The following is a 19,877-nucleotide window of genomic DNA, read 5'->3' as shown; positions in this document are numbered from 1 at the left end:
GTACATAAAATTATAGTTCATCTTAACAAATTATAGATTGGATGAAATATGGTGTCTAGGTGTGTACAGTTTTGAGAGAAAGCAAATCTTCTCTGTTAGGACCTATTTACAAATTCTATCTGGTTGCATCCACCGTGGAACATATGATATCAAGACTTTGTGTCATGAAAGGGCCAGTAGGCTAGTATTTATGGGGTGCGAATTAGGGGAGGGGGCAAAACAAAAAGGGAAACCAGGCTCGATATATCTGTATATTGATTCAAATCTCTAGCTCTTGGGAAGATCAAAGTTCCTGATTCAGAATCTCCACTTCTCAAGTACCCTTTGCTTCTAATCCATTCCAGAACTAGCTATTAAATACAAGGCATTAAGTTGAGGACCCAAATAAGAGTAAGACTCTGCGCCTGTCCTCAGGATGCTCCCAGCCCATGTAGGGAACACCTGTTGTTCTCTCTTTCCTTCTCTCTCTCTCTCTCTCTCTCTCTCTCTCTCTCTCTCACAAACACACACACACACACACACACACACACACAACCCACCTCCTGAACTCAAAACAAGTTTGACATTGAAAGTCACACCACAGAGGTGCCGCCAGCATGTCACACTGTGGGGAGGTGAGAATGCCCCCCACCTGCCCCTGCTGTTGGAGGAGCGTACGGGCACACTTAGGAGGGAGGTGGGTTAGCACAGAGGGGGAGGAAGGCTGGGACGGTACCGCCCAAGGCAGCTCACGTGGGGGTCTTTGGGGAGCAGGACAAGAGGCCAGCACGGGGCGGGCGGGCAGGCTGAGTGGCTGTGTGTACAGTGTCACCCACGCCGATTCACATGGAGCTGATTCTGCAGGTGGTGGAGGGCCATGGCTCCCGGCACAGGATCACCGGGCTCTGTGCCAGCGCCCTGCTTTATGGCGGCTGGCTCTGAGCGGCAAGGACAGATGTCACATTGAAGGGTGCCCCTTGCTTTGAGTAAATGAACCGCTGGACTGGGGGGGCATCAGCTGTCCTGTACAGACACTGAGGGCCGTACTGATGATCACACAGGCTGCTCTCCGTAGGCCGGGCTGGGTCGTTATCGTAGCAGGGTGGGAGTACCAAGGGCCAACACTTAGCTGAGGAATGTCTTTAGTCCTGGCCACAGATTAATCCATTTGTTCTCACAGTAGACATCTGAGGGAGGTACTATGATTGTCTCTGTGTTACAGACCGGGAAGCGCAGGCACAGAGATGTAAGATAACCTGCCCGAGATGGCACAGAGCTAAGCAAGGGCTGGGCTAAGGCTTACACCCCAGCTGCCCCTCGGGTCAGTTCTCCAGCCACGACGCTGCTCTTCAGAGGCAGGGACACAAGTAAACCGCCCTGGAGGCCTCCCTGGGGTCTCCCGCTCCAGGTGGTCTGGATGCTTGAAATCCCACCCCCACGGATCCACCCATTACCGACCCCTCCTTGCACCAGGACAGGATGAACCCAAGGATGCAAGCAAAGCAGGGTCCATACCCTCCACTAGGGGGGGCCAGCTCGGGGTGGCAGAGGGCTGGACAGAGGCAGGTCAGGGGGATCCAGACCAACTAGCAAGGCCCAGGGCCCTGGAGGGGCCAAAGCTGCCCAGATGCTGTCCTGTTCCTGTCGAGGTGCAAGAACACTTGACCAGCTGACACAGAAAACCACCGTTTCTCCAACTTCAGTCCACACCTACCTTCACGGTTTTTCACATGCTCACAGGCCAGTACCCTCTGATGATTTCTGCCTAAACTAATTTTTTGGTTAGATAAATTTTAGAGAACTTGATTTTACTACTACACAGGGGAAACTAGTAGCACTGGCCATAAATAGGAGGTAAGAGTAAAACACAGACAGCATTTTCAGGTCAACTCCCTCTGTTTGTAAATAAAGTTTCACTAAATAAAGTTTTAATGGAACAAAGCCATGTTCCTTCATAAAACTTCCACGCTGCAATTGGGGCAACTAATACCCAGTGGCCTGCAGAGCCTGAAATATGTCCTATATGGACACATAAGAAAGTTTGCACACCTCTGAAATAAATACTTCTCACTAGGGACAGTTGCCTGTCCTCTCTGTTAAAAACAGTGGGGAGCAAAGGTTCATGAGGTATTAATTAAGGGTGTACCAGCAACAAACTCGGATTTTCTCCCTGGCAATAAAAAGACTGAATGAATATTGACTGAAAAGGGAATAACTTTACCACCGTATGATTTGATATTATTCAGCACTCCTTAAATTATGATTCACATCACTGTGGGCAGAGTTTACACTAGGGGAAATACTGTATTAAACTAGTACATACATCAAATCAAATCATACACGTAAACGATAGAATGTGTGCCTTGGGAACAAAGATGGGTGAAGATACAGAAAACGTTGTAACATAAAATGTACGTAAGAACTTTACTGTTAGAGAAGCGAAGTGAAGCTTGAAAAGATCCAGGGACTGGAACTGGATCCATGGGCTGAAGCCAGCACCGTGACTTAGGCAGGGATCAGCCTCTCTGAATCTCAGGACACTGGGGGTCGGAATACTATTTCTGCCCCCACTCAGCGCACGGGGTGACCCTAAGTCTTGGGAGACCCTGCTGTTGGTAAAGCACTTTGTGCTCATATCACCCACATGGCTGACGGCAAAGGCAGTGCCGAGGTAGAGGCTGAAAGGTGATAAGATTTGGTTGGGAGAAAGGAGATGATGGATCCAGGGGAAAGGAAGGCCACAGAGTCCCAAACAGAGGATTTGGAGAGGGACTTCCTTGGCGGTCCAGTGGTTAAGACTTCACCTTCCAATGCAGGGGGTGCGGGTTTGATCCCTGATCAGGGAGCTAAGAACCCACATGCCTTGTGGCGGCCAAAAACCCAAAACATAAAACAGAAGCAATATTGTAACAAATTCAATGAAGACTTTAAAAATGGTCCACATCAAAAAAATCTTTAAAAAAAGAATGCAGAGAGATGGAAGGTACCACGTGGGCAAAAAAAAGGAGGATGCTGGGAGGGAGGGGCCTTTGCCTCGGGGGCAATTTGGCTTGGGTTTGGCACCTCCCGAGAGACCCCAAGGCCTCACCTTGAGCTGACGATGCAGGAAGGCATCCTTTCCAACACCCTAGTTCAGCTTTCCCCATGGAGTATGGTTCCATGACACCAGGATCCTGTCCCGTTCTCTGATTACACGTCCCAGCATCTCCGGGCAGATGAGCCACCTGCCTTGAAGTTTACAGTAGCCAAGGAAGGCGGATATTTATTTTAGAAACTATGTCTGCAAGCTTTCTTCTTAATGCTGTGACATAATATTCGGGGCTGTACATCTAAACTGCAGCCTCATAAACAATTCAACACGAACAGAGCCTCCACCCTTCACTTGCCTCTTGAAGGAGGACCAAGGCGGTAGTTATTAAAATAACAACCAGCGGGGCTTCCCTGGTGGCGCAGTGGTTGAGAGTCCGCCTGCCAATGCAGGGGACACGGGTTCGTGCCCCGGTCTGGGAAGATCCCACGTGCCGCGGAGCGGCTGGGCCCGTGAGCCATGGCCGCTGAGCTTGCGCGTCCGGAGCCTGTGCTCCGCAGCAACGCGAGAGACCACAACAGTGAGAGGCCCGCGTACCGCAAAAAAACAAAACAAACAAACAAACAAAAAACAACCAGCTGTGGCAGCGACAGCAGAGAACAGAGCCTGTGTCAGCAGCAGAGGAAGAACCTGAGAGAACAGGTGTCCTTTATGTAGAACCGACCATGTGCCAGGCAGGGTCCGAGGCACGAGACCCGCCAGCAAGGCTGCCCACGCTGGGGCTCAGCTCAGGCCCTGCAGCAGAAGCATATGCGTCCTGCCCAAGACGAGACAGCTCGAGAGCAGGGCTGGATTCGAACCCAGCTCAGGCTCCCTTCAAAACCTTTTGTTCCTTCCTCTGCTCTGTCCTGCTGCGTCATCGAAATGTCTCCTTTTTCTAAGGGGAGAACGTGCCCAGAGTCCCCCTTCCAGGCTGTGGGGAGGTGATGTGTTTGTAAAGCTGCAGGACTCTGAATACTTCCTTTGCAGCCTGAGTGCTAAGGGGCTGCAAGCCCCGCGTCTGGCACGGACATCACCGCCTGCAGGTGCCCAAAGGCAATCTGTTGTTGGTGGGGGGTTGGTTTGTTTTTAATCTCTTGGACAGATACGGGAAAACATGAACATGTAGTCAGTGGAATAGGGCAGCAGATTTTTATTTTCCAGCTTCCATGACGTTTTTAGGTATAAAAATATAAAGTTTCTAGTCTTTCATTTAATTCGGGGCTGAGGGGGAGGGGCTTTTGGGAGATTTGTGTGCGGCGGGGAGAAGGCAGGGTTAATGCTGCATCTCCGCTGAACAGAGCAAAATGATCACAGTGAACCTCAGAAACACAGTAATGGGCTATGACATGGTAACAAATGAAGAAATAAACTGAAATTAGAAAGACGTTATGTGACCTGATGATGATTTTTATGTAATTTTCCAACTACACAAGGCAACCGACAATATGAATCTCCTCGTTATTAAGCCAGTAAAATCCAGCCATAGAACCAACGAGCACATCAATATAATTTGTGCACCAAGAAAAGTGATTTTAACTGAGGTTAAGTGCCTTTAATCCAAAAGGTTTGTTTTAATGTAAGTTTAACACTAAAGGGAAAATGAGAGAAATAGAGAACAACAAAAGCCTCTCCTGGAAGTATCTAAGTGTACGTACAAAGCACATTTATGGCATCCAATCCACCCACGGGGACATTCACATCTAAAGTATAAATCGGAATTTAGAGACTTTATAAAAAGCTGTTTTTAAGCTCAATATGCCCCAGATGAGAAGTTGTCAATGAGTGCTTAGGGACTCTTAAATTCAGAGATTATTCAATTGCTCTATTCTACAAAAACACTTATGAAACTGTCATAGTAAAAAAAAAAAAAAAAAATGCTGTGAAATAAACACCAAACAGCATTCTCACACAAAATCAAAGACATGTTTTGCCTACCCCTCAAAGGCATGGACTACATAAATATAAGCTCAAAGAGAATGTAAAGAGGGCCCTTTGTAAATTAAAAGCCAGTGATTTTGAGAAAGGAAAGAAGAAATAGAAGGGGGTGACAGCCTCAATACCTTCCCTAACATCTTTTGTTACAGATGAGGGTGGAGGGCGTCCAACCTGAAGGCCAGAGGCTCACGGAACCTGGCACACGTTAGAGGCACCAGGGGCCACAATTCCCCCTTCATCTCAGATCAGGAGTCTTGGTTCAGGCTAGTTCTCATCTTCCACTCTCCTCCCCCAAGTCCAGCCTGTCCCTGCACCTCTGCCTTTTGTCTGTGAGCAACTTCACTGACAATGAGACAGGCTGGGACCTGGGACCTGGGACCCTTTGCTGCAGTGCTTGCACCTGGACAAACTCTGCTCCAGCAACAAAATACAAAGAAACTATAAGGGACTAAAAATAGCTGCGTGCATGCACAGCTGGGTCAAAATTATACACAACAAGATACTAAAAGACCAAAAACCCAGCTGTCACTTCTGAAGAGCAGGGAGCGAAAGCAGGGCACTGTGCATGCCCCCTGCACTCAGCACCACCAAAGGGGTGGGCAGACCACCTAAGCCACACCTCTGGCCCCACCCCTACCCTCACCCCATATAAGGAACCAGCTCGCCCCCCACTCAGGGGGCAAGTGAGTGAGGGAACCTGTTACTTGTTCTCGCTCCCCTCTGCTGCAGCAGGGGCCCCAGTAAAGCCTCGCCTGGATTTCTTGTCTGGCCTCCAGTAAATTTCTACTGATTGAGGAGGCCAAGAACCTTGGTCAGTATTACCAAGGTTTGGCAAAAGGGAGCCGCAGTCCCATGGCCACCCTTTGTCCATCTCAGTCTCTCCACCTTCACTGGGCCTTTCGTGCACAGTCACACAGGATGCCTGCTCAGCGCAACAGTCTGCCCAGCAAACACACTAGAAGATCTGATATCTTCCAGGAGCGGCGACTGGCAAGAGGCAGCTGACTGACAAAACACTCTTGTCTAAACAGGATGAAAAGCATCAATTCTCACATCACGCCCAGGCTGTCAGTCAACAGTAATGCTCCTCGCATCCAGGTAAAAAACACAGCCCCAGAGGAGGTGCATAACTTGTTCTGGGCCCGGAGCAGAGAAGTGAGCGAGTGACAGCTGAATAGCTATACCCAGAAAGGCTCTGTGACTGACAGCTTTTCAGGATATAAAGCTAGGGATTTGCTGGGTTTGGTCATCTCTTAATGCAGCCATATCACTAAGTATTAGAGAAATACAAATCAAAACTACAATGAGGTGTCTCACCTCCCACCGGTCAGAATGGCCACCATCAAAAAGTCTACAAACAGTAAATGCTGGTGAGTGTGTGGAGAAAAGGGTACCCTCGTAAACTTTTGGTGGGAATGTAAATTGGTGCAGCCACTATGGAAAGCAGTACGGAGGTTCCTTAAAAAACTGAAAATAGAGCTACCATATGATCCAGCAATCCCACTACTGGGCATATATCCAGACAAAACTATAATTCGAAAATATACATGCACCCCAATGTTCACTGCAGCACTGTTTACAATAGCCAAGACATGGAAGCAACCTAAATGTCCATCCACAGAGGAATGGATAAAGAGGATGTGGTACATATATACACTGGAATCTTACTCAGCCATAAAAAAGAATGAAATAATGCCATCTGCAGTGACATGGAAGGACCTAGAGATTATCACACTGAGTGAAGTCAGTCAGACAGAGAAAGACAAATACCACCCATCCCTTATATATGGAATCTAAAAAACGGTACAAATGAACTTATTTACATAACAGAAATAGAGTGACAGATGTAGAAAATAAACTTATGGTTACGGGGGGGCAGGGTAAGTGTCAGGGGAGGGATAAATTGGGAGACTGGGACTGACATATACACACTACTATATATAAAATAGATAATAAAGATCTGCTGTAGAGCACAGGGAACCAATACTCCACTCTGTAATGGTCCATATGGGAAAAGAGTCTTAAAAAGAGTGGACAGGGCTTCCCTGGTGGCACAGTGGTTGAGAGTCCTCCTGCCGATGCAGGGGACACGGGTTCATGCCCCGGTCTGGGAAGATCCCACATGCCGCGGAGCGGCAGGGCCCGTGAGCCATGGCCGCTGAGCCTGGGCGTCCGGAGCCTGTGCTCCGCAACGGGAGAGGCCACAACGGTGAGAGGCCCGCGTATTGCAAAAACAAAAACAAAAGCAAAAACAAACAAACAAAAAAAACAAAAAGAAGAGTGGACATGTGTATATGTATAACTGAGTCACTTTGCTGTACACCTGAAACTCACACAACATGGTAAATCAATCATTCTCCAGTAAAAAAATAAATAAATCAGTAAACAAACCACTTGACCACTCTGACTTCGCTGAGGAAAGCATCGTGTTAGCTTCTCAGCCTACAAGGTGAGGAAGACAGGATGCTTGCCGTTCAGGAGTTTATAATCAAGCCAGGGAGCCTCGCGCTATAAGCTTGTGGTTCCTGGATGTATGTCCAGAGCCCCGCGGGAACGCAGGGGGAAGAGTGCATAACTCTGCCGGGAGTGTGGGGTGGGGTCCGGGGGCGGCTTCCAAGAGCAAATGGCATCTCAGCAGGCTCCTGCAGTTCCTCGGACAAACGAGTGGAAACCCAACCCCAGGGCACAGCCTTTGCCTGAGCGTGCAGGTGTGAGGCTCTCGGGTCCTCACGCTCCAGGGCAGCCGGAAGCTGGATGACGGTCCATCGGAGGAAAGCAGGGAACGGTGGGCGGGGGCGAGCTGGGGGTGAGGTCACCACTGGGGGAGCCCCTGCAAGCCTCGGGCCAAACCCAGCCCTACACCTGCTTTTGTAAATAAAGATGTACTGGGACACAGCCAGATCCTCTTTGCCCATGTATTTTCTATTGCTGCGTTTGTGCTACCATGGCAGAGATAAGGAACTGAGACAGAGATCATACGGCCCACAAAGCCGAAACATTTTCTATTTGACCCTTTTTTAAAAGTCTGAGGATTGCTGGCTGAAAGACTTGAACTATCACTGGGATTTCCATAACTGACTCAAATGCGTGTGGTCAGCTCCTGTGGTCTCCAAGCAGCGTGGTCTCAAACGGCTCCCTCCCCATCACGGACATAAGCTTGTCTGCATAGCTCATTGACAATCCCAAATTTTGTGTCTTCATTTACTGTTGATACTTTTTTCCTTGTTCCTATTTTAGGGCTTTGCTACATGCTTTCCTTGCCTGACACCGTTACAAGCCTCCCACCCGCCAGCAGAAGCTCATCACTCAACTTGGGAGTCGTGTTACTTCCTTTGCTTCCTCCCCAAGTTCTTCATAAATTTTTGTACTGCTTTTAGAACGCAGCTGAAAATCGAATTTTTTCCCCTTACTGTTACCGCTTTCAAATCCCATGGTCTGACAAAGAGCTACTCCTCCACAAAAAAGGTTTCCCTACTGTACAAAGCCCTTGGAAAATATAAGGCATACCCACCAGCATTTATAGAACAGAAAAATGAAGAAATAATCATGCGTTGCTGATGGGACACACAATAAAGGATTTCTTTTACCAGTACATTCCCTTATACTTTTAAAACCAAATTTGATCTATGAAAATTAAATTTGCACATGATTTTCCAGGGCGTACATCTCTAATATGCAGCAAGGAGTGTAATTATTGTTTTATTAACCACTTGCAATAAAACCCAGAGTTTTCAAGGCTGCTTTTTACAGCATGCAGTATATATTGCTCCCTGGGTCCAGATCCCAAGGCTGCACCTTACCAACCATGTTACCTTGAGTAAGTTAACCTCTCTGTGCCTCAGCTTCCACATCTTGCTGGAAAGGAGGGAGAGAGGAATTATAACTAACCTACCTTACAGTGTTGTTATGAGGATCAAATGGTATGAAGTATTACAAGAGGTTAATGCAGTGCCTGGCCCATAGAAAACACCGCGTCTATGTTAGCTGCTACCATGGGATGATTCTCAGGTTTCTTTCTTTCTTTTCCCCCGCAGCATAAAGAATAAGAACGTACTGGGAACAGCGCTGATATTTCGTGGGGAACATGAAGTCGTTTCTGCCTCCTGACTTTCTGGTTTCCCACCAAGAAACACTTCTTCCACACCCTTGGCTCTTGTGGTTTGGGTGGGTCCTGTGCTGGGCACACGATCCAAAACTAGCCAATCACCGTATTCAGCCCCCAACACCCCAAAGTCCTGCATTCACAGAGGATCTGAGCCTCTCTCTTCCTGCTGGGTAGGCTATTGGTTGACCATCTTTATTAGCCATTTGGAAAATCTTCCCAGAAACAAAACCAACACAGCAAAACAAAAACAAAAACAAAAAAAAACCCAGCTGTGAGAAATGAAGAGGAACGATGAGAATGCCCCCAAAACAAATGTGAGCCTTTGGATCCAGTCGTGTAATCCAGTTACATGTGTTGATTTTTTAGCTTATGTCAGGTTGGAGCTGCGTTTTCTGTCCCTTGCGTCCAAAGGGTTCTGATACATACTTGTGAAGTGACATGACCTCTGGCCCCAGTGGAATGCAAACCTTGCTAATCTTGGTGCTGCAAAGGAAGCATGGCAAGCAGAGGTGGCAGACGTGAACTGTAAGCTTGGTTCTGTCTTTAGCCAGTTGGGGATTTGCTGGGAAAAGCGTTTCATCTTTCTGGGTCCTGGTGTACTCATATGTCAAAGGATAGAGGTGAGTGAAAATCAATCTCTAAGATCCGTTTTCAGCTCCACCATCCTATGAGTCTCTGTTATTGCTGGGTTTGTTTCAGTGGTGGGTACTGTGGTATAATTGATTAGTGATTCTCATATTTTCCTGCTTCCTTCTGTTTCAACTTCTAAAATTTTCTATTAGACTCTCAGTCACTATACTCCAAGTGTGTATTTCTTCCCCTTCAATTTCCTTCTGCAGAAAATATATTTATTTTTGTTTACTTGGGCATAATGATCCCATTTTCTTCCCATTTCTATATTTTAAAATCTAATTAAGGTGATAAGTTCCTTGAGCGTTGAAACTAGAGTTCTCCTGTGGGTGTAAACATTATTTTTTTAAATTGGCAACCAAGCTTCCAGTTTTTACAGAGAAGCAAGGATATGGGTTTTAAGTCATGTAAGCAGGAAATGGGTCTCCAGCCCACACAAAATAAATGCAAAAGTACTGATTTACCCTGAATCCACATCTGGCTTACTCATTTATAATTTTAGCCTGAACTGAAATTCTCCCACAGAACTGCAGTGTAACATCCACATCTACAGAATGTCAGACCAAAAATGAGGAGTTAGGGGGATCATCCTGTGAGTCTCGCTTATACATATAAATAATTTGCCTATTTCAGGGCAATATCATGCTTTTCTCATTAGTGCTAGGGTTTGGGGCCTGAGCTAAGTAAAGATTCGCTTCAAAGCTTCACATTCATTGATGTTTTTTTAAAGGTTTTTAAAATAACATTTCTTTCTTAAAGGTTAACATGTGCATAATAGGAAACCAAAAAACACAAGAAGCAAAAAACAACGGCAGCCGTAACCCGGAGCACTTTACCATCTGATGTGTCCTTCTGGGTCTCGTTTCTGTATTTACACAACTAAGCATCCATTTTTATGTAATTAAGATCATAAAGTTAGGTATCATGCTTTTTCACACACCATGAATATTTACCATTTCAAAGTCCCAAAGCTATAGTACTTTTATAACCAAGAATGTACTACACCAACTCAATCTGGAAGGAAAAAAATCATTCAATAGCTCTACAGTCTGGAGGGGATCAAAGGAACTGACTGAGATGTGGGCAACAGAGCCACCTGGGGGAGGTGACCTTCCCAGAAGAGACGGCATACCCAGCATGCATCCCTGTCTGGTGACCCCATGCTTGCTCATCGGGACCTTAATTATGAATAAGACCCCAGCCTCAACTGCCTTCGTGAGTCCTTGGCAGAGAGAAGCAAACAATCCGGAGGCAGAGGTTCCAGGGGTGGTTGGTTCAGCAACTCAGGGATGCCAGTCGGGGCCCAAGTTCTGTCTGTCTTTCCACACTTCCATCCACAGAGCCTGCTCTGTCCTACAGCTGACCTCCCCTGGAGCTGGAGAACACTTGAGTCTCCTTGTTCACATGTGTCATAAGGCAGGACACTTCTGCCCCAATATTCTAAGCATGAGTCTTTTGTTTTAGTAATTTTATTTTGATACAATTTCAAATTTGCTCAAAAGCTGCAAGAATAGTACAAGGAACTCCTTCACTCTGTATCCCTTCACTCAGATTCATAAGTCTTAATATCCTGCCACATTTTCTTCCTCTCTTTCATTCTCTCTCTCTCTCTCCACACACACACACACACACACACACACACACACACAGCCCTTTTGGACCATGGAGAGTTAGTGGAATATATCAAGAATAAGAACATTCTCTTACGTAACAATAGCACAGTGATCAAAGTCAGGACATGCAAAGTTGATTCAATGTGATATTCTAACTGACAACCTATATTCGAATTTCAATAACTGTGCCAATAATGCCCTTTATAGGTAGCTTTCCTCCACTGCAGGATCATCAGGATCGTACCTTGCACTTAGCTGTCATGTCTCAGTTTGTCTGTCTTTCATAATCTTGGCAATTTTGAATTTTAGTTTAGTTTTGTTTTTTTAATTGGGTTATTTCCTTTCTTATCATTGAATTTTCAGAGGTTTTCCATATTCTACATTTAAGTCCTTAGTAGATATGTGATTTGTGAATATTTTCTCCTTGTCTGTGGCTTGGCTTGTCATTAATTTCACAGTCATTTGAACAGCAGACATTTTCTCATTTTGATGAAGTCTGATTTACCATTCTTTTTCCTTTTATGGGTCATGAGTATGAGTCTTGAATGCATTCTCACTGGACCAGCCTAGGTTACATGTTCGCCATGAACCATGACTGTGGCTGGGGCAGGTTATACTGATTGGCTTGAGTCAAATGAATGGATCCAACCCTGATGTCTTCCCTGAGGAGTAGAAACCCAAGATGTAGAAAAGCCTATGTAAACCCTGGGCAGAGTTAGGAAAGACACTGGGCAGGCCACCAAGAAACATCCCAAGTCAGAGCTCCCAGCAGAGCTCCCGTGGGCCAGCTGCGCACTCTCAGGGAAGCCCTGCCCACCTCCAGGGGCCTCGCTCCCATGGCCACACGTCCCAGTTCCAAAATCCAAGAGCTTCTGATCGACATAAAGCCTTCAAACCCTGCTGTCCGATTGTGGCTTTTCGTCCCACTCTCGTAGGGGTCAGTGGGCGTGGCTTAGCATCTCCAGGGTCCCTCAGAGCACCCCACCCAGTGCCTCACTCAGATGCTCAAGTGTCGGGACGCAGAGGGGGCAGGTGGGCAGCGATTCCACTGAGCGCCCAACCAGGCACACATCCCTGCGTCTTCCTTACACCTGCCTGAGCCCGGCCACGCGCCTGGCACGTTCTTGTTCCCTTCGTGATTTTTCGGCGCTGTATGTACTCTGCCTGTATATGTACTCTGCATGTATAATTCAAAGCCCCACAAGCAGATGATTATGGACCACTCATTTTTAATCTATTCAAATGTTCTCTTCTGAATTAATCAAGTGTATAATTGTTTGGAGGAGTGGGGCTGAATCGAGTTTGGAAAAATGCCAACGTGCCAAGTTTCTAAATGTTTCTTCGACAGCAAAAGTTTTACACTCCCTCCCCTCTGAAAAAGGGTCCATTATTACCACATGCCTCTCGCCTCGTTTTATTCTCATCAACACAGACAAAGCTCTTTATTTCTACTGTCGAGATGGGGAAACAGAGTCTCCATGTGGCTATAGGACCAGATACCAGTGGCTCAGAGACAGAGTTAGTAACCACTCTGGAATACCAGCCTGCTGTCCACGACACCCAGCGCCTGCCTTTTCACCAACTGCCACTCAGATTGTATCTGAAAATCACCACAGTTGTTCTATTTCCATGTCATCTCTGTTGACACCTACCCTCGGCAAACTATCATTCATGTCATGTCTGAATTCCACACGCTGACGTCCTCCACGACTTGATTTCGGAGGCTGAGCAATCATATTTATAGATAAGGCAAAGAGAAAAAAATTTTTTTGAGACTCCACTTACATTCTTTGGACATTCCCACTTCAAAGCACTTCTGGAGTCGACAGTACTGGCATCGATTCCTGGTGACTTTATTAATAACACAGTTCTTATCTCGGTGACAAGTGTAAATCATGTTCTTCTGAATACTTCTGCGGAAAAACCCCTGCAAGCAACCAAGAAGATGAGAAAATTAAGCAAAACTACTGAGCTGCATGAGAAAGCAAAGCCAACCTTATCAATGCATTGACTGCTCGTTCTGAGTAATGAAGTGATGGCAGCAGAAAAGTTAACTTATTTAAGCCTTAAAATCCTTGTGAAATATGAATAGTCAGTTCTCTCCCTTTGCTGCAAACCAGAAAGCCCCTTTTAATCAAAACTGGACTTGACCGTTATTATCTTGCTAAAAGAAAATGAATACCAAGCGAATTCATTTGGAAAACATAATGCAGAGTTGGGTTCACTCCAAACAGGCTTAACTTCCTAAGTGGCTCCCTTGCTGGCCAGAATGATATCAGGTGAGTCCACTGTCAAGAAAGCCAACAGAAGAAGCATTCCATTTGCAGAAGAAATTATATGCTTTGTGAAAGAATTAGGTCTCTCCAAAGGAGTCTTCTCCAAATGCTTTTACATATTTAGCTCTCGTGATAATATTTAAAACACGATTTAATTTGTGAAGTGTTTAGAAAAATATTATCCAAGATTGGAAACAAGGCAGAAAAATGATTGTCTGCTCATTTAATGGCATGTGAGAGCTGTGATGTCCAATATGGTACCTACGAATCACGTGTGGCTATTTAAATCAAAATTAATGAAAATTAAATAAAATTAGTATGATAATCTCCAGGTCCATCCATGTTGCTGCAAATGGCATTATTTCATTCTTTTTAATGGCTAATATTGCACTGTATGTATGTACCATATCGTCTTTATCCATTCACCTGTGGATGGACATTTAGGTTGCTTCCAAGTCTTGGCTACTGTAAACAGTGCTGCAATGAACACTGGGGTGCACGCATCCTTTCAAACCATGTTTTTCTCCAGATATACGCCCAGGAGTGGGATTGCTGGATCATACGGAAGCTCTATTTTTAGGGGTTTTTTTTTAAGGCAGCTCCATACTGTTTCCCATAGTGGCTGTACCAATTTACATTCCCACCAACAGTGCAGGAGGGTTCCCTTTTCTCCACACCCTCTGCAGCGTTTACTATTGGTAGATTTTTTGATGATGGCCATTCTGACCCATGTGAGGTGATACCTCATTGTAGTTTGATTTGCATTTCTCTAATAACTAGTGATGTTGAGCATCTTTTCATGTGCCTCTTTGGCCATCTGTATGTCTTCTTTGGAGAAATGTCTATGTAGGTCTTCTGCCCACTTTTTCTTTTTTTCTTTTTCTTTTTTTTTGCTGTACGCGGGCCTCTCACTGTTGTGGCCTCGCCCGTCGCAGAGCACAGGCTCTGGATGCGCAGGCTCAGCGGCCATGGCTCACAGGCCCAGCCGCTCCACAGTATGTGGGATCTTCCCGGACCGGGGCATGAACCCGTATCCCCTGAATCGGCAGGCGGACTCTCAACCACTGTGCCACCAGGGAAGCCCTCTTTTTTTTTTTTTAAACATCTTTATTGGAGTATAATTGCTTGAAAATGGTGCGCACTTTTTGGTTGGGTTGTTTGTGGTTTGATTTTTTTTTTTTTTTTTTTTTTTAAATATTGACCTTCATGAGCTGCTTGTAAATTCTGGAGATTAATCCCTTCAACTGCTAATAGCCACACATATGCAGGGGCTACCACCCTGGGCAGCACATGTACAGAATATTTCCATCCTTGCAGGAAGTTCCCTCAGGCAATGCATACGCCGCACTGACTGACAAACGTACCCGAGTTATCTAACGGTCTCGGGAAATGTAACTTCCTTTGACTTACTGTTTATTATTGACTGGACCTTGACTCTGTAAAGACTGTAGAAGACTGGTTTATAAATCATATGTGCCTACTGTAGGTGCAAAGATTCCTACCTGGTTGAAATATAACCAAAGATTATTGTTTTATTGCCTTGTAGGACATTAAGCAGTTGGGTCTAACTTTGCCACCTTATTTCAGCATTCTTTTTTCCAACCACCCTATCTGTCTGTCTGCCTACCTCCCTCCCTCCCTATTTTTTTCATATCCTTCTTTGAACCAGCTTTGTCATCTGACTGTTTCCATCATTAATGAGTGAAATAAGTCTTCAACATGTGCTTACTGCATATTTGAATAAGTCTTATTTTTTAACTTTTGGAAAGTTATATTTTGACTGAAGAAGCAATTTATCCTGATTTTTTTGGAAACACTGATGAAACAAATCACACTTCAGGCTCCATGAGCACAGGGTCTCCCCCCAGCTTCTCCTCTCTGCGTACCCATCTCCCCACACAGCTTTGCAGAGAACGGAAAATTAAGTGGTGCTTGTTAAGACAGAGATGATTGAACAGTGAGTGACGGATAAACCTGCTGACTTTTCTAATCGCCCAACAAAAACCTCTACGCTGCTAGGAGTATTACAAGCAAGGAGTTTTACCTTATCAATTGTGATGTGACTTTTACCTCCGTTAGTAACAATTCTCTTGAATGTGGGAAGCACACCATCCACTGTGTTGAACAGCAAACAAGACTTGCCATCTGAGTTCAACTTTCCCTGTAGTACATTAACACCCCAGGAGCCAGAACTAAAGACCTTCAAAGCTAAAGCACATTAGCAAAGGAAGCTCACATAACACACATTGTTTAGGATATTTACGTGGGCACCCTAGGATTTTAACATCTAAAAAACCATATTTTTACTGGCATGGTTCGACTGTAAACGCCTGGAAATCTTGTTTAAGGTTGCAACTCCTCTCACATCCCAGACACACACATTTTCTAAGAAAACGTAGTTTATTTTTGTACCTCTGGAGCTACAAATATGCTCAGAATCTAAAATAACAGGTTATAAATACTCTGAAGCTCTAAGAGAATCTGTGCACTGTGGTCACCTCAAACATGTTTTTTCCTGCAGAGAATACCTACAGGACACTCTTGGCTGCCAGATGTACAAACTCAATTGACAGAAACTTCACTGCTCTCCCGTCAAGTCACACTGACACATGGAAAATCCGGTCTTTTTGCACGTGTGAAGCAAGTGAGGTATGGACCAAGGTGACCTCCTCCACTTATTACAAACTGAATAATCAGTTCAGCAAATTCTTAGTGAGTGAGCACAAAGGAGCGGAAACCAATCTCCTGACACCCAGATGAAAAAAGAAGAGAGAATTAAGAACTTTATATGTCACTAATTATGCAGTCAGCGTGGTTCAGGAACAATGACAGCAGAAACTAAATAGGACTTCTTGGTTTTCCAAATCAGAGTTTGGGCTGGATTTCAGTAGGAGGTCTAAGTTTCAGTAAATCATTTCCACCAGGGTAGAATACTTGCTGATTAAAATGTATGCTGTGAGGTATTTTTATTCATGGGCTGGGTAAACAGAAATGCCCTCTGAGGCCAAAGAGAGGTTTGCATTGTCCAAACCCCCCTCCTCCACAGTAGATACTGTGGATACCGTTCGGTAAACCTCATTTCCACTGCTTGGAGGACCTTGTGTGTGCGTGCGTGCGGCACCATAGCCCGTGTCACCAAAATTTTATCTACTTAATGTTTTATTTAGGTTGATTCTTCTTTATTTTTTTTAAAGATTTGTTTGGATGTGGACCATTTTTTTAAAAGTCTTTGTTGAATCTGTTACAACACTGCTTCAGTTTTATGTTTTGGTTTTTTGGCCCCGAGGCATGTGGGATCCTAGCTCCCCGACCAGGAATCGAACCCGCACCCGCTACAATGGAAGGCAAAGTCCCAACCACTGGACCGCCAGGGAAGTCCCTCTTCCTTTATTTTTAACATTATTTAAAATGGAAACCTTTAACCTCTGGCTCAATTTGAATACCAGCACCAACTGTCAATATGAGAAGGCATTCATAAAATAAATAAAATGAAGTTGAACAAAACAATAATCAGATGCGCTTTCATTCTCGCTGGCTTCTGGTTCTGCTAAACCTCACTCCTGGCTGAACGGGAATGGAGCAAGGCTTAGGTACAGATCAGCACTGACTTGAGGCTTCTCTTGAGGAATTCGGAGAAAATAAACATGTTTCTCACTATGTGATTCAATGAGGTTTAACGCCATGAATCTGTCCCACCTAAAATTGGGAGTCTCATAATTTGGGAATCAAAACTGTATCCCAAAGTTGTTACATGTAAAATGAGCTTTAGACGTACTGAGTTCAAACGGAAGCAGACTCACAGACCTTGAAAATAAACTTCTGGTTACCAAAGGGGAAAGAGGGGAGGGAGGGAGGGATAAATTGGGAGTTTGGGATTAACATACACACGCTACTATATATAAAATAGATAACCAACAAGGACCTACTGTAGAGCACAGGGAACTCTACTCAATATTCTGTAATGACCCACATGGGAACACAATCTGAAAAAGAATGGATAGATGTATATGTATAACTGAATCACTGCGCTGTACACCTGAAACTAACTCCAATATAAAATAAAAATTAAGTTAAATAAAATTTTTAAGCGGGGGGAAAAAAAAAAAAGGTTTCCATCAAAGCAAAGTACCGAGTTCAAGTGTGATAGTTCTTGCAGCCAGGAGATGGGTAGAGACACATCTGCAGGAGGAAAGACTGAAAAGCTGAGCAAGTACAGATGAAGGGTTTGGTCCTCTTTGGAGGAGCGCGCCCTGGGAGAGAGGGGACAGGAGGTGCAGTGAGAGAGTCCCGGCAGGGAAGGGGAGGGTCAGGCTGGGAGAGTCACAGCCTCAGGGCTAGGCGCACTCACGCACTATCTCCTGAGGGAGGGGCTGGAGGCTTACTTCCAAGACCCTTCCCAGCTGTACCTTTCTGGGACTCCAAGTGTGTCCTCGCACCAGGGAGTGACAAGTTGGGATGGCTTGAGAGTGAGGATGAGGGGGCTTCTGTGGGCAAAGAAAATGGCCAAGGAGGAGGTTTGAGGACAAGGAAGGAGAGACCATCCACCTGTAGGGGTGACAACTGCGATTTCTTCACTCACAGACAGAGATCGGGCTGGCGGTTGCCAAGGGGGAGGGGGCTGGGGGAGGGATGGAGTGGGAGGCTGAGGATTAGCAGATGCAAGCTATTATGTACGGACTGGATAAACAACAAGGTCCTACTGTAGAGCACCGTGAGCTGTATTCAGTCTCCTGGGATAAACCATCGTGGAAAGGAATATGAAAAAGAACGTATATATATGTATAACTGAGTCACTTTGCTGTACAGCAGAAATTAACACACAACATTGTAAATCAACTCTACTTCAATAAAAAAATTAAAAAAAACAAAAACAACTGCGATTTGTTGGGACTAGCCTGGGGCTTAAAAGACACCAACAAGAGGGCTTTCAGATGGTGTCACCTTTATCTTGGAGCAGAGACCTCACCACACCTCTGTGGGGACCTGGGGCAGGTGTCTGTGACCTGATGGAGGCTGGAGTGTCAATCCTGGCTCATGGTTGCTGGTCATCAGGAAGTCTGAGGGCCTGTTTTTCTGACACCAAGTCTAGGGTTGCTGGTGCCACGAGTTTCCTCTTTCACTTTCCAGAAACATCCTTTTTCCCAGTAAACACAGAAAACTTCTATCAGGTCTTGAAGGTGTTATGTCACCTCACCCAGGAAGCCTTCTCTGACTGATCCAGGCACACATGAATGTTTCCTCCTCTAGATAACCTTGGGCTTTTGCTTTGCCTTCTACATCACACCTATCTGAGTATGATATTTAAAATATCAATCAATAGTACCATCTACTTCAGAGGTTACATGGCCATCGTGGGGGAAGTCCAGGCTGTGGCCAGCAGTCACAGCCTCAGGAGTCCCATGGGCTTCAGAGATTTCCACCACTGGGTGTCACAGAAGCACCACCAAGTGTGACATCTTTCTTGCTGGGATTCCAGCCTCCCTGACAGGGGACAGGAGGGGCATGGGGGCCGTCTCCATAGAACTAGGGTGGACAAGATGGGGACTCCACGGTGACTTCATGTGTCTTCCCTGGACTCACCACAGTGGACTTGGGTGGAAGGAAACAAAGACTGAAGCTGATGGTTAGTAAACTACTGGTAGGAACGTAGTTCAATATTTCAACACCTAGTACAAATGGATTGGTACAAATCAACTGCATATCCCCAGGACCAGGACAGAACCTGACCCATGGCAGATATCCAACAAACAGCTGTCCATTGAACGAATGAACAATGGACATCCTCAGCTATAAAGAGAGCCAGAGTGATAGTCCTGGATGAACTATACCTTAATTCCACAAAATATTCCTCAATGATAAGGTTCCTTGAGGATGATATTATCTGTACTTAGGGAAGGAAGCATCCAGATTTCCCTGAGGTTAGTAGAAGGCCCACTGATTTGAGTTGTAATCAGGTTAGTCAATCAGAACTTCGGTTGGTTAGCCATGATTTGTGTTGGTTAATCTGTTAATTAACTTTTGTTTGTTAACTGCTAACTTGGTGAAACCTGCCTTCTGCTGTCTAATCATGGCTTCTGCATGACTTAAGCATGGCTTAAGCATGACTTCTATCGTTTGAGATCGCCAAAGTAAGTGACACAATTAATGCTCTAATTACCTAGATCAAGAAGCTAGACCTGCATCACAAACTGGGTCAAGTGTTTTCTAACCACGGATTTTTCAACCTTTCTTACCTCACAGGCTCTTCTACTCTTGCTATCAAAGAACTG

The 19,877-nt window shown here is 45.3% G+C and overlaps 1 protein-coding gene across 4 annotated transcripts in view; it reads right to left on the bottom strand.

Annotated features, from left to right (window-relative positions):
• The window catches only part of RARB (retinoic acid receptor beta), a 432,877-nt gene that overhangs the window by 93,686 nt on the left and 319,314 nt on the right, over positions 1-19,877 (bottom strand). For all 4 annotated transcript variants that reach the window (XM_067033889.1, XM_059065578.2, XM_059065580.2 and 1 more), the window contains exon 3: positions 13,118-13,259. In XM_067033889.1, coding sequence (XP_066889990.1) covers positions 13,118-13,259 — 142 coding nt within the window. The remainder of the gene's footprint in view (positions 1-13,117; positions 13,260-19,877) is intronic.

The sequence above is a fragment of the Kogia breviceps genome, chromosome 5, assembly GCF_026419965.1.
Source record: "Kogia breviceps isolate mKogBre1 chromosome 5, mKogBre1 haplotype 1, whole genome shotgun sequence".
Lineage (NCBI taxonomy): Eukaryota > Metazoa > Chordata > Mammalia > Artiodactyla > Physeteridae > Kogia > Kogia breviceps.
Note: the sequence above shows the minus strand (reverse complement) of the source record. Positions and strands in the feature narration are given on the sequence as shown.